At 29.9% G+C, this 14,815-nt stretch overlaps 2 protein-coding genes across 2 annotated transcripts; one reads left to right on the top strand and one right to left on the bottom strand.

Annotated features, from left to right (window-relative positions):
- Window positions 1-3,540: 3,540 nt before the first annotated feature.
- LOC140886213 (LOB domain-containing protein 4-like) lies at window positions 3,541-6,534 on the top strand. The gene is given in 3 exon segments (XM_073292720.1): window positions 3,541-3,933; window positions 3,935-3,988; window positions 5,332-6,534. Coding segments are annotated over 3 exon segments (477 nt in total). The 5' UTR covers window positions 3,541-3,807; the 3' UTR covers window positions 5,629-6,534.
- LOC140888764 (uncharacterized) lies at window positions 6,059-8,582 on the bottom strand. Its single transcript, XM_073296459.1, has 4 exons — window positions 7,978-8,582; window positions 7,097-7,380; window positions 6,666-6,893; window positions 6,059-6,481 (listed from the first exon to the last, which is right to left on the bottom strand). Exons 1-4 carry the CDS (start codon window positions 8,423-8,425, stop codon window positions 6,059-6,061), a joined length of 1,383 nt encoding a protein of 460 aa, XP_073152560.1. The 5' UTR covers window positions 8,426-8,582.
- Window positions 8,583-14,815: the final 6,233 nt, after the last annotated feature.

Here is a 14,815-nt window from a genome sequence, read left to right as displayed (position 1 = left end):
TAGGTCAAATCAACAAGCTTTATTCTCATTAATGATATTATACACGCCTCTATTTGGTTTTTCAAACTTTATATCTAAAAATCTTTGATATACTTCTCACTTTGTGTTTTTTCCCCTACAGTCCCAAATTCTTTCATTAGATTTCACAGTCAAATTCTTGCATCACTTCAATCCTCCTTCATAAATGTCTATTTTTGTCCCAGGCATAATCTTTTTCAGAATCATGGTGATAACAATGTTTTGAATGGTAGGCTATTTCTGAAAATGGTTGATGTTCCAATTCTTGTCCCCACACGATTTCACGGTGGCTTTTCTCATCTGTACCTAACAATTTGTTAATTATGGCCCATTTTCTAATTTTCTAAACTGTCTTTTTCCATTGTTTTCTACAAATTCGGAATTCTTTAATTATTTTTTCACTGTTAGTTCTCATAAGATCAACCCTTACTTACAAAAATGACTTTCTTTTCGGCCACCCGAGATCTAGAGATTTTGTTCTCAATCTCAGTGATAACAATGTATGATATGGTTTAAAATCATATCATATAATCATATTACATATATCATACTATATATATTGAAAGTCTGTGCTTCTAGGCTCTAAGCACAGCGAGGGCCGGCATTAGATTCGTGGGTAATAAATCCAGAACTTCTACCGCGCAAAGTTCATATGTTTTTATCAAACTGGTATTTGATAAGCGGTTGAGTTCAACCCATCCTTAGGATATTGTCTCACGTGTATGTTCAATTTTTATTCTTACTTATATATAAGCGGGTCTGTGATCTTAGGACTTGGATACTTTAGGGTATTGATAAGCATGCACATACATGTTTTGGATATTAATTTCAGAAAATATTACTCGATCTATGGTATATACGTGAGAAATCAGTTAAATATTATTAATTAGGTAATCTTATTCATGTTATTAACTGCATAAAAAGAGACGGTAGTACGAATTATTTTGGTGACTAATGACATCAAACTCATGCTTTCGGTGGATTGAGACAACGGAATTGCCTGCGCAAACCACCAAATTAAGTGCTTTGAATTTTTCTTTTAATGGCAATTGAATCGAGTCTCTTTTTGAAATTTTCGATATTAGAGATTGCATTTTTAAAAATACTGTCCGAGTCTCTCCTTTCTGTTTTCAGATGAAATATATACTTCACACATATATATATGTCATCCTTCGATGAATGTTTGGGGAAAAAAATTGCATTTAAATTATTAGATTTAAAGCAAGGTATGAACCCACTTTTACTTTTTTTTTTCTTTGGTTAGTTTTGTTGGTTGGTATGGTTAGGTGATTTGTGATGGAATCACATAGCATTACATTTCAAGATTTTAAATACACGGATAGATTAATCTATTTTTTTTATTAAATTTTAAAAAATGAATGTTTGGAATTTTAATTATCTGATCATTTAGCTTTCGAATAAAATCTATTATCTTAACCTTTAATTTCCTTGAAGCAAAATCTTATCCTAATCTTTGTGATGTCAAACTCACGATTTTTTAAAGAAAAAGGCGAGGAAGACAAAGTTTAGGATTAGTGGACTTTAATAAATTGTGTGTGTCGTGACCAAGACCCAAAATTGGGAGTGACCCACATACAATTTTTAGCTATACATTAAAAAATCTTGTTTCGAATATTTTTTGTATATCTTTGAACAATGACATTGTTTTTAGAAATATTATTTAGAACGATGAATCAATCAAACTAAAGTTGATGAAGCACAAAGCTATTCCTAATTGTCACCTTCCCACAAAATTATTTAGAACGACTAAAGTTGTTTATTTATTTATTTTTAGTACATTGTCAATGGATTTGTCTGTCCTTTGAATCTAAAGAAATCAATTTTCGTGTTTTTTTAAATTCAAATATTTGGAAATTCCAATTTAATGCTTGTAATCCTTCAATCTCCGAAGCACAAAATTATATGGTAGACGAAAATTTGTGAAGATATCTATATCTAGTGGCTACATATCAATTGAAGAAGAATAACTCAGTTTTGATTTTGGTAATTGAAATATTCATATATATATATATATATATATATATATATATATATATATTGTTGCATATGAAAGCAAGCAACAATGACCCCCATGTCTTTTTTAAAATTTGAGGAAAGAAATGATGAACAAGTTTTGAGCATGCCAATGGATAAATGTGATTCTTTTAATCGGTGATGTTCGCTACTTCACATACAAATAACATTAAACCTACTTGGTAACTTAGGACAAGAAGGCCCACGAAATGTAGAATTTGATGAAAACTCCAAATTATGCTGGACCAACTTTATGTTTTATATTTATCCTAGAAGACTAGATTATCGAACGACTTAATCAAAACAAACCTAGACAGATACATTCTTAATTGGTGTACATAGATTAATGGTCAAATACTCTTTCAAAAAGCTTGGGAAATGGTTTGGTTAAATTCAACCCAAATGCATCCACATTCAGTAAATCAAAAAGGGGCTAAAATTAGATCGAGCAACGACGAGAAATTAGATATTTTACACACTAGATACCCAACATAGTATCATCTATATAACCTTCATAATTTAATGTTATTATTCAATAACATATTTTGATCGTTCTCCCAACAAAAAAAAATTACGAAAAACATGAAATAGTGAAATACTGTGTCGCTGAGATCCTCTTTAATTAAATGCTCTAAAGCAAACAGTCATGAAGCGTTAAGGACAACATAACGGCTACAACTACCGGGGGAAAAGCCATGGCCCCCAAAAGCTCTTTTTATTTATCTGTTTATTTTAATCTTTTTTTTTTTTAAACCTTTAATTCAAGTGAAAATAGTTCATATTAACCATTAATTCAAATATTTGAATATGGAAAAAGAAATTACAAAAAAAAAAAACTGAATTATTATAGTGGAACATGTGCATTAAAATTATTGCCTCATGACCTGTTGAAGATCAATTAATAGTCATTTTCATTCCTTGTTTAATGTTCGATGGATTTGATCCATTTTTATTTTTCATGTGTCACACTCGAGTATGAGTATCCATTGAATATCGCCGATATGAAATCACGTCAGCCCAATCTTTTGATTTGATATAATATTATAAAATAAAACAACATAAGAATAAATTAATTAATACATGTTAGAAGTCATTATTCCATATCGTATTACGAATTTAGAACCATCGATAAAAAAAAATAATAAAATAATAAAAAAAACACACGCGACACCAATATATTTTACTGGGACAAAAAGTCACTACTAACACTACTTTTCCCCACCAAAATCCAAAGCTCCTTCTATGGTAGGGACCTGTATATCAAATATTTTACATAGCATGCATCTCTATTTCGCAGCATATATAGTCACGAACACAAATTTTTTATTTTTTTATTTATATATATATATCTTAATTTATTCATAAAAACAAATAAATTGCTCACCCTTGATCAAATTCTTGAATCCCATGATATATTTTTTTTTTTTTCTATTTATATCACCCCAATTAGACCCTTCGTCTCTTACTCTCAAATATTCGATCCCAACCCTTTAAATTTCCTCCCTTAGCTTCCAATGATTCCCTCCACATTTTAGAGGACAAAGAATCATGGTGATCGAGTTGCATGTTGAAGTTGAAATTATGATCTAGTAGCCCACAAAGCAGACACCAAATTCAAGTGCCAAGTTCGTGAATTAAGTTTTTGTATAAAGATCAAGAAACCGGCCAGATGTGTACATGATACACATGTAAACATATATATAATCATAAGTAGAATATATATATAAGACACATATATAGTCTAATTAATTAACGATGAAAGAAAGTAGTGGTAGAAAGCAAGGGGCGACGTCTCCGTGCGCCGCGTGCAAGCTTCTTCGGCGGAGATGTACGCAGGATTGCGTGTTTTCGCCGTATTTTCCTGCCGACGAGCCCCACAAATTTTGCTAGCGTTCACAAAGTGTTTGGTGCCAGCAATGTCAACAAAATGCTCCAGGTTGGTTTTTTGTTAATTTAATTCCCATAAATCGATATTTTTTTTCAAGTTTTATTGAAAATTATGTTTTTATAAGCAAATATATATGTTATATTCGTCGAGTGATACAGGTGGTTATTTTGGGATCATTTGGGTCCTTGTAAATTTTTGGTTTTTATTTATATTTCTATTAACTTTTATTATTCATGATATATTAATTTTAAAGAAAAAGGCATAGTATTATGAATAATATTAAAATCTTTGTGAAATAAAACTGAATTGTCTAAATTCTCCGGATAATAAATATGGTGGAAGCAAAATTTTACTTTCAACAATTAATTTCCACGCAGCCACATTGCTTTCTTACAATTTTTCTGATCATTTTAATTTTCTCATAAAATCAACCTTGATAGTGGCAACTAATTAGCAAATGCACTTAATTATAGGTTATTTTTTAAAAAGAATAATGAGTCCATATTTATTTTATGAGTAACATTTAATTTTCAGGTAATTAATCATTTATTTTGATACATGCAATCCTTTTTCTGTAACCTTTTATTGAGGTACACATACATTTAATTTATTTTCACACTCCTTTTTCTATTTATGTACACTAATATAATTTTTGGTCAAAGAATGACAAATTGTGTGGATGGATGGACCACTTGAGATTACTTTTTCTTTTTTTTCTTCTTCTATCTTTTTCTAGAAAATGTGCTTACATGAATAAAGCAACAAATCCTCCCTCATTCTAAAACCTTTTTGGTACATTTGCATATTTGATTGGTCTATTTAAGATTTTAAGTTGGTCTTCGTCAAATTTAAGTCCTCAAATATGCTAAACTCTCAATGAAAAATGATAAAAAAAAAAAAAAAAAAAAATTGGAGATGGACATAGAATGAGTAAGATTGAAATTTAATTTGATAATATAGATGATAAAAATGGTTATTGTGGTTTATAATATAAAACATATTATATATATATATATATATATATATATATTAGAATCTAAAATTTCCGTGAATAAAATAAAATTTATTTCCGAATTTTTTCATTTACTTTGTGACACAACAATTAAAATTTTATGGGCCAGCATCGTATAGAATTTTAAAATATTATTAATGAATGTTCATTAAAAAAATTTCCGGAATGAGTGTCATGCATGAGAGAATAAGAGACGATCGAGTTTAACCAAAGTGTACTATTTTTCCACCATAAATATAAAATTTCTGTACATTAAAAAAAAATAAGTATTGAATCCCAAAACTTGAAATTTAGCTTTTGGGTGTTCACCCTACTCTTAGAAATGAAATATAAAATAATCTGTGGGATCCAAGATGAGGAAAAAAACTGGAATTTGCAGGAGCTTCCGGAGCATCAGAGAGGCGACGCCGTGAGTTCCATGGTATACGAAGCGAACGCAAGGGTGAGAGACCCTGTCTACGGGTGCGTGGGCGCCATATCTTCTCTGCAGCAGCAGATTGATGTGCTGCAGACTCAGCTAGCATTCGCGCAGGCGGAGGTGGTTCACATGCGCTTGCGTCAATTGGAGAACGCGTCTCCCTCGTCAAGGGACTCGCAATCCCACAAGGCCAAGTCCCATTTTAACATGGACATGGTCGTGGATCAAGATACTATGGACACTTCCCTTTGGCATTGATATATATAACATATATATATTCACACACACACTATAGTGCATGGTACTATTATATGTCTGCTTATTTTCTTCTTTCCGGGTTTTTTTTGTATAATATAGAATATATCTTGCGCTAGAGATGATGATGGTGATGGTGATCACTATCTTTAACTATATTCTGTAAATTCTGGGACATGATTATTTAGTCGAATATAACTATGTATGCTTGTGATCAAGATGTGTCTATATATACATATATTGTGTTTTAGCTAGTTTCTTCATAGATGATGTTTTTTTCATGTGTAAAGTTCATTATCATCATATGGAATTAAAGTTGTCACAATGAATAAGAATGATACAAGAAAACACAACCAGCACTCTCATATATGCGCATGGATCAAGATGAATCAGAATGATATAATACAGAGGCCAAACCAACAAAAGATTTTTGTCAGACCCAATTATCCGTAAGGGTAAATTCATGTGACCTGAATGAAAACTCTCCTGCAGTGTCCCTTTCCCGCAGTAGATCCGACCCTTCAATGGCTACGCTATCTTCTAAATCGTCGTCTTCTGTTAACGATGGGAGAAACGGAGGATGTGGCAAATTAACCTTGGCTGGTGCGGTAGGCGGGCACGTGGACATGGCTCGGGCCCTGATACTACCCACATTTGAAACATTTGCATTTCTGTCCCATAAGAAAACGTGCATCAGAATCGGCAACCGTGTGTGCCGGTGTAGAGAGAGCTTCTGGCTCAGTGAAACGGTGTCGAAACAGCGAATTGCCCCTGTTGTTGAAACCATCCATGGGAGGACTTTCTGGTTTGATATTCTGGATACGATCAAGAGGCGGGATGGGGAGGAACTGTTAGCCTGTTTGTAAAGATGGCAAAGCCCAGACCGAGCTGCCGGGACATCGTCTTCTCCTTCGGTTTACTGTTGATATGTAAATGAATCCCTGTTGAGATGCAAAAAGTGGCCGAGTCAAGTTAAAATTCTGCGAGCTTTCTTACAAAAATGTAGAGAAGTTTCAGGGTTATATTTTCAAGGAAAGTACCTCCTCTGTTCTGCTGATGGCGAAAACCAAGTTTTGCATCTGCTTCCCGATTCTTATCTCGATTGGGATCTCCCCTACGAGAGGGGAGAACCACATACGAACCGCTCTTACCACACCTATATCCACACCATGGTAATCCTCGAAACCGTACAGACTTGTGTTTGCAAGATTTGATAAATCCGAGAGCGAGCCTGCGTTCACAGTTGCAGAGGCAGTTTCACCAGATACCTAAACAAGAATTGAAACCAAATTCTTTACATCATAATCCCAGACAGTTATTGTAATACTCCATTCTATCAAAATTCTATGAAATGTGATCACAAGAAGACTATACTATGCAATTGATTCTTGTGATAGCTTGAGTTAAACATTTTCATCAAGTAGACAAGTCCTGCAATCACGCTTGTAAGCATGAGCTGTGAGTCTAGTACCTTGGTGAGGAGGGATTCAGTCTGGATGTTCATGAAGACAATGGGAGCACCGGAGGCTTGGGACGCGTTGATCCAGGCGTGAGCTCGTGCTAGAGTGTCCTCTAAATCGTTGTAACGAGAATTTACTATATCTGAGGCTTTGGGGAGGAATAGGATGGAGTAGAAGCTGCTTGAATAAGGAATCGACAGCATGTCGCGCATCCTCCTGTCCCATGGATATGAGACGTATCCGTCTTGAAGGGGCGTTTCTTGGAGGGCAATCACCATTCTCGCCATTCTTGAAGCTGCACGACATTGATGTTACTTAGTTCAGAAAATATAATCCAAAATCATCCCAAATTAAAGCACGAGCACGCGGGAGTCAAAATCAGGTGACTGACTCCACAATCCAACTTCTTGTCCAGCATTACTTGGCCAATATTAGTCCTTGCTTACTGACTTTTCCCACTCGTTTCAAGGACCATATATAGAATATGCACAAAATACATTTTCATTAAAATTTTGTTTAGTTCATGAGCACCACTATTCTGACCATGGAATGACGACAATGAAACTAGAGCCGAATTGTTTGCCCCAATCAACCCATTTTTATATATGATGGTGTAATAACGCCAAATGACATTAAAAAAAACAAAAATAAAAGTTAGAAAATTATCCTTTATTATTAATTTTTATTTTCAACCAAAGAGAGAATAGAATGTAACTAAATTGACACTTTGGAACATTCCAAAGTAAAATGAGATACGTGACTTAAAAAAAAAAAATACCACCAAACATAACAAGTCGAAAAACGTTTCTAAAATCGCACGTCGTGGATCACATTTCATAGAAATTAATCTGCTTAAAAAATAATCCAATCGAAAAGTCAACCTGAATATTACCTTGCAATTCGAAGCAGTCGCTCTCTTTCCGATCAAGGAATCCGACGGCGTAATTCGGGTCGTCGATGGCCCGCAACACGTACTGTCTCCTCCCCACGAACTGATCTCCGGGCACAATACACGCCTGCAGCTCGGCGTACTCGTCGGCGCCGCGGCGGACACGGACGTGGATCGAAGTCTCCTTCTGCCTGAAAGAGTTGTGAAGGATTTTTTGCACCTCGGATTTCCCCTTCTTGAACGGCGAGCTGATGAACATGTTGCCGATTCTCAGCTCCTCCACTATGTCGCCGGTCTGAAGCATGTCCCCGGTCCACTCGTCGGCTTTGGAGCTTCCTTTCAAGCACTCGATGGAAAGAACCACCGTGGAAGACCCTTTGGCCGGAGAGGAATTGGTGGAGGAGAACTGGGAACTGTCCGATGAAGAAGAGGAATACGGTGATGGATCCATGTGAGAGGTTTCAGTTACAGTACTACTTGTGTTTTTGTATGGAAATGAGCATTTAGTTTTCCTTTTCTTTTTTCTTTTTTTTTGCAGAGAGATTGGGATCTTTGTTTCGAATGGGAATCTGCGTTTGCAGAAGAAAAACTTTTGATAATTGGGAAGGGAATTGTGTTGTTGTATTATTGCTTTTGTAGAGATAATAATTATCATTAATATAATAATATATATTTTATAGAAATTAGAGATGCTTGTAAAAGTCAAAGATCCAGAAGGAAGTTGAATTGCGTGTGCCTGTGTTCAAACAACACACACTGCAATTTCATTGGTGCTTTTTCTTGGAAATTTAGATATAAAAAAAATATTTATTTGGCTTCATTTCGTTTTTTTTAAATAATATTTCCAATTTTATATGAAAGGTCAACCATCGAGTCTTTACGATTTCAAGCCCGACGGATGACAATTTCGACGACATGATATAAAAACACGACTACTTTATATACATTAATTTTATGGAAAGGAATTTTACATATATCGATCTCTTCATAATTTTTAAGGTTTAAGACATAGATCCCGCAACTTTAAAGAGTAGTTTCGTGATATTTATAGACATATATTTGATTGAGAGATAGACGCTCGTACTTTATAATTAATCTGATTTCAAGCTTTAAATTTTGGTTTTTAAACAAAAAAACAAAGAATCAAAGGATGTACGGTTGATTAAGACCAAAATGATATAGTGAAGGTATCTAATATGTTTTAATACTCAAAAAAAAAATTCTTATAGGACTTTAATAGGATACAATTACCAAAGTATCAAACTTAGTTCACAAAAGATAGATTTTTTCGCTCGGAAAAAAACAATAGTGAACCAAAATAAATATTTGAAGGTGACTTAAGCCTTCGTTTGAACCCAACAACAATGAATCTTGAAAAGTTTTTTATTTCTTTGCAATTTTAGAAAGAAAGAAAAAAAAGTGCGTAAATGAGCCTCCGTTGATTTGCTTATTATTTTAACCTGTGGATCATTTCAATTGTATTTAATTTTAAGCATGTTTTGATGGGACTTTAATTAAATAACTTGTGAGACAAGTAAAACTCAAAGAAAAATTTGATTTAATGCTTGAATTTGATCAACCATGTCGCCAACTTTTCAAGACTTGTATATATACATCAAATTATTCTCTCAAATTTCTAAGGAATATAATGGACATTAATTGCACTTAAATTATGGTGAAAGCTCTTGCTGGAGGAGCAGCCCGGCAGTAAATTAATATCGAGACGTATCAACAACAAAATTTGTATTTTATGTATAATTACTATGTTTAATTATGACTAATATTGATTAATGAGTAATCAATATGTATAATATTCATATACAGTAATGTTTATACATAAATTAAGAATATATATATTAGTACTTCAAGAATATTAATAAATAAATAAAACCTTGAAATCCATCCCTTTAATATATTCATATTCATATATGCGTGGGTATCACATGGCTCGAATTGAATTTGGATCGTGGTAGATGAATGACGTATTGTAATTAATTATATATGTAATAAGATTCTTGAGGGCCATATATATAGTTTGAAAAGAAAAGAAAATTTGTTTTCATTTTCAACTTTAATTTTAAGTATCTAAATAGATTTCATATGTGAATATGATCGAAAAATATCTTAGAAACGGTAATGATTTAGACATGAATCAATTTGTCACCTTCAATATTGGTCAATGATCAAACAATGTTGGTGATCATTACCTTAGTTGATAATGTTTGACTCTTAATTAATCAGGGGAAATTATACAAACCTCCAAAACCTTATTTTCATCGGAGGTGAGATTTTTAATTCAGATATAACATATTCTTTTAATCGGATCAGTACTCATATATCGTTACGACTCCATGGAAAGTTCTTAAAATATACAAAATGGGTCGGGGATTGTCCTAACAATGGAGTTTTATAGGTAGCTAAACATATGTAAGCTTTATCCTTTGAATTTATTAAGAAGAAAATTTTCGCATAAAAACGAAAAGTTCTTCTTTTTTTTTTTTTTCTTTTTTTCCCTTTTTATTTTTCCCTCGTAAATGTGTGTGTTGATTTCTTTAATGCTCTTCAACAAACAATGTACGTCCCGGTTTTAGATATAAATTTCCATGAAAAGTTTACGAACTTATATTTTCTTTTAAATATTTAATTTTACTAGAAAAATGTACGTGTGTTGCATGTAATTATAATTTTATTCGATTGAGACTGAAGTTATCGAATTTCAAATGTTTATGTTTGTTTATGTTTATTAAAATCACGTGTTATACTTTTTACTGACAAGTTTAAAATTCAGTCACTATGATTCAATATCCAATTAGCAGGTGAAGAGAGAATATTACGTCTTTAATTTTTTTTTTTGTGATATTTGTCGGTTCTTGATCAACGTTTTTTTTGTAGAGATATTATATGTTTATACCTTGAGTTTAATTTATTTTTTAACCGACAACTTTAAAGCAATAACATATATTGTATATTTATTAAAAAACGTAATATATATATATAGTTCTTTTATGGTGCCCAACAACTATGCCCAACGTGTACAATAGGTGAGTTGACCAGCACAATTGGTGAGTTGACTTATACATGGTGGGCACGAAGTTGAGCATAGTTGTTGGGCACCATAAAAGAACTCATGTATATATATATATATATATATATATATATTTGTTACAAACTGTAGAATCAAGTGATGTCTGTTATTAAAAGATGTAGTTGATGGTAACAGTACAAACAAACACATGTTTCAATTGTTCAATCCAGGAGAAGGACAATTATTGCCCCCAAACAATCACCTTATCCATTATTGTGCTTTCAATCAATGTGAATCGAAATCATGACATTGACTCCGATATTAATTGTATGACCGAACGCTTCTCGCTTTAAAAAAATTTATAATTGATGGCAACAATACGACTCATGAATTAATATTTTAAACAATACGTACAAAATCTCAAGCGTCATGAATAATTTATGTTAAATGATAATTTTACTTATATTGATTTTAAGAAAAAAAAATAGTAATTTGTTTTAGAGAAATGATTTTTTGATTCATTCACTTGTCCAAATTTGAGTTTTAGTACATTGAGTTGTCAAATTTGGTTTTGATGCACTAACATTTAATTTTTTTACTATTTTTAGTCCAATTGTTGACGTGATATTTGATAATTCAACAATTTTCGATCTCAACATTTTTACGTCATGTCAGTAGTTTTTTTTATTACAAAATCATTATTTTACAGTGTCACGTTACCAATTAGATAATTAATTGCTGAGAATTAAAATTTAGCGTACCAAAAACAAACTTTAAAAACTTAGTGGACCAGATCCTAAAAGTAAATAAGTTAGTGAACAAAAAAAAACTATTTTTCCTTTATTTAAAAGTTTTATTTGGAAATAAATGTTGATCTTCTATTAATAAAGTAAATATAAATAATGTATTTTTTTCTCTTATAAACCATGATAATCATAAACAATTATTGTAGCTTGACTTGTTTTGATTCTCAATCATCTTGGTCATACATAATAACATATTCAAAATTTTTTACGTATATTTTTTCCAGTTTATTGAATAAATTTGTTTGTTTGATTTCGATAATCAAATTTAAATATAAATTAGATAATAATATAGTATAAAAAATAATCGATATTCTAACAAAAAATATAGAAATAAAAATAATATTTTTATAATATAAACTCTGTGTGTTATAGTATATACAAATATATACAAAGAGTATTTAATTCAATTATACAAATAATTATTTAATTAATGATATATATATATATATACATATTTTTCATAAGTTCATCAAACTCTTGTTTTAAAAAATCTAACATATTAATATGTGGTAAATATCTTTTTTCAAAAATCAAATTCATATAATTTGCAACAATCAATCCAAACTTTTCTTTATACTTTTATTTGTTCAAATCTTGTAAAATTTTGTTCAAAAAACTCTAGAAAATTAATTTTAGTGGAACTGGTGACATTATTTTAAATTATCTTTTTTTCTTCCTATTCGAGATTATAAGTATATAAATAAATTTTTTTAATTTTTTTATTGTTATCGCTAATAACATAGTTTCTAGTCTAGATATATTATATTAATATTTCTTGAACCTTTAATCAAGTATATGAAGAGAATAATTTTATGTCGTCTAATCTCATTACCTTTAGTTTTTCAACCATTATTTTATACAACAATGCTTTGATAAAACATTAATATGTTTTCTGCTTAATTTCTTCAATAGTAATCTAATCGAGTTGTTTTAAATTTGATATACATATAAATTACATGTTGTTTTACATGTCATAAAAAATATTTATATATGGAGTAGTGTAATAATTAATTTATAATTTTTAAGAATAGTATGTTAAATATATTATTTGAAAAAAATATGAGCAGATAAAAAAATGCGAAGAAAAATATTTTTTAGAGGATGAACAATCATATGTTAAACAAGTTAGAATTTTTTATACTCAATATTTCAAGGATTTAAGTAAATTAGATATAAGAGTAATTTGTCTGACATAAAAATCGATTTGAGTGTAGTGTTTTTCTACTTTTTGTCACGCAAATATTTACGATTTCATAAGTATAAAATTAATTGATTATATTAGTCAACTATTATATACTGTAGTACAAACATCAACATGAAACTTAGTAATAATCATTATATCTATATCTCGTTTATTTAAACTACAATTATTTTTTTATCTTTCTCAATTATATAGTATAGTTTTCATATTAAATATCATTTGTATTATTCTTTTAACAATTTACCCCTATTAAATTCATAAAATGTGTAATTATTTTATTTTATTAAAATTTCACTAAATAAGGGCAAAATGAGAAATTTATTTTTTCAAATACTTTCTTAATATATATGTGAAAATACACACAAGCCTAAATTAGTACGTAGGACAAAATGAGTATATATATATTTTTTACCTTGGACAAGAAAATATTGATGTTGTTGATTACATTTGTAGTCCCTAAAATTTCAAAAATATTATACAATTAGTCATTACCATTTGTTTTATAATATCTCTTCCTAAAAACTGAAATTTCAGAAAGTCTAGTTAGATGATCAAATCTAAAAAAAATAAATGAATGATTGAATAAAGGATGTGGGTACATTTTCTATATAAATAAAATATTAGAACCTCGACTTATGACATGATTTCACTCGTCATGAATACAATGGTGAAAGTTAATGGTTTGATTTAATTTTTTTTATTTTTCTTAAAATTTTAATAATCAAAATATTACGTTAAAATAGTATAGTAAATTAAAAACGTAACTATGACAATAAAACTGAAATAAGTCGAAAAAATTAATTTTTTTTTTAAAATTTATAGAGCAAAAATTAAGGTAGTTTTCAATAATTACTTTTTATTTTCATGAGTGTCACAATATAGATTTAGGACATGAATTAAATATTAACAATTAATTTACCTTTAATAAATAAATGAACACACAAAATGATATGAATTAAATATTAACAATTAATCTAACTTGAATAAATAAATTAATAATCTATAAAATGACATGAAAAACCTTAAAAACCCTTGAAAATGACAAAAATATTAATTATTAAAAGAAATAATGAGGACAAAATTGTAAATTCATTACCAAAAATGTCAAAATATGGATTTAGGACATGAATTAAATATTAACAATTAATTTACCTTAGATAAATAAATTGACACAAAAATTGATATGAATTAAATATTAAAAATTAATCTACCTTGAATAAATAAATTGATTAATGTATAAAATAAATGCAAGACCTTAAAAACCTTGAAAATGACAAAATATTAATTATTAAATGAAATAATGATGACAAAATTATAAATTGACAATTAAAACCAAATAACTAATGAAATAATGAGGGTATTGAAAAAAATTCACAATTCAAACTTGTATATTTATATAGAATAATAGATAAATATATTATTTGAAAAAAATATGAGCAGATAAAAAAAATGCGAAGAAAAATATTTTTTAGAGGATGAACAATCATATGTTAAACAAGTTAGAATTTTTTATACTCAATATTTCAAGGATTTAAGTAAATTAGATATAAGAGTAATTTGTCTGACATAAAAATCGATTTGAGTGTAGTGTTTTTCTATTTTTTGTCACGCAAATATTTACGATTTCATAAGTATAAATTAATTGATGATATTAGTCAACTATTATACTGTAGTACAAACATCAATATGAAACTTAGTAATAATCATACTATCTATATCTCGTTTATTTAAACTACAATTATTTTTTATTTTTCTCAATTATATAGTATAGTTTTCATATTAAATATCATTTGTATTATTTTTTTAACA

This window comes from Henckelia pumila, chromosome 3 (assembly GCF_033568475.1).
Source record: "Henckelia pumila isolate YLH828 chromosome 3, ASM3356847v2, whole genome shotgun sequence".
Classification (NCBI taxonomy): Eukaryota; Viridiplantae; Streptophyta; class Magnoliopsida; order Lamiales; family Gesneriaceae; genus Henckelia; species Henckelia pumila.
This window is presented reverse-complemented; position numbering and strand designations above follow the sequence as displayed.

What these genes read in the sequence shown, in the direction of transcription:
- LOC140888764 (XM_073296459.1), bottom strand. Translation starts at nt 8,425, where the DNA reads ATGGATCCATCACCGTATTCCTCTTCTTCATCGGACAGTTCCCAGTTC. An exon ending in CTGAATCCCTCCTCACCAAG is followed by an intron (nt 6,894 to 7,096) that starts GTACTAGACTCA and finishes ATTCTTGTTTAG; the next exon opens with GTATCTGGTGAAACTGCCTC. An exon ending in CCATCAGCAGAACAGAGGAG is followed by an intron (nt 6,482 to 6,665) that starts GTACTTTCCTTG and finishes CTTTACAAACAG; the next exon opens with GCTAACAGTTCCTCCCCATC.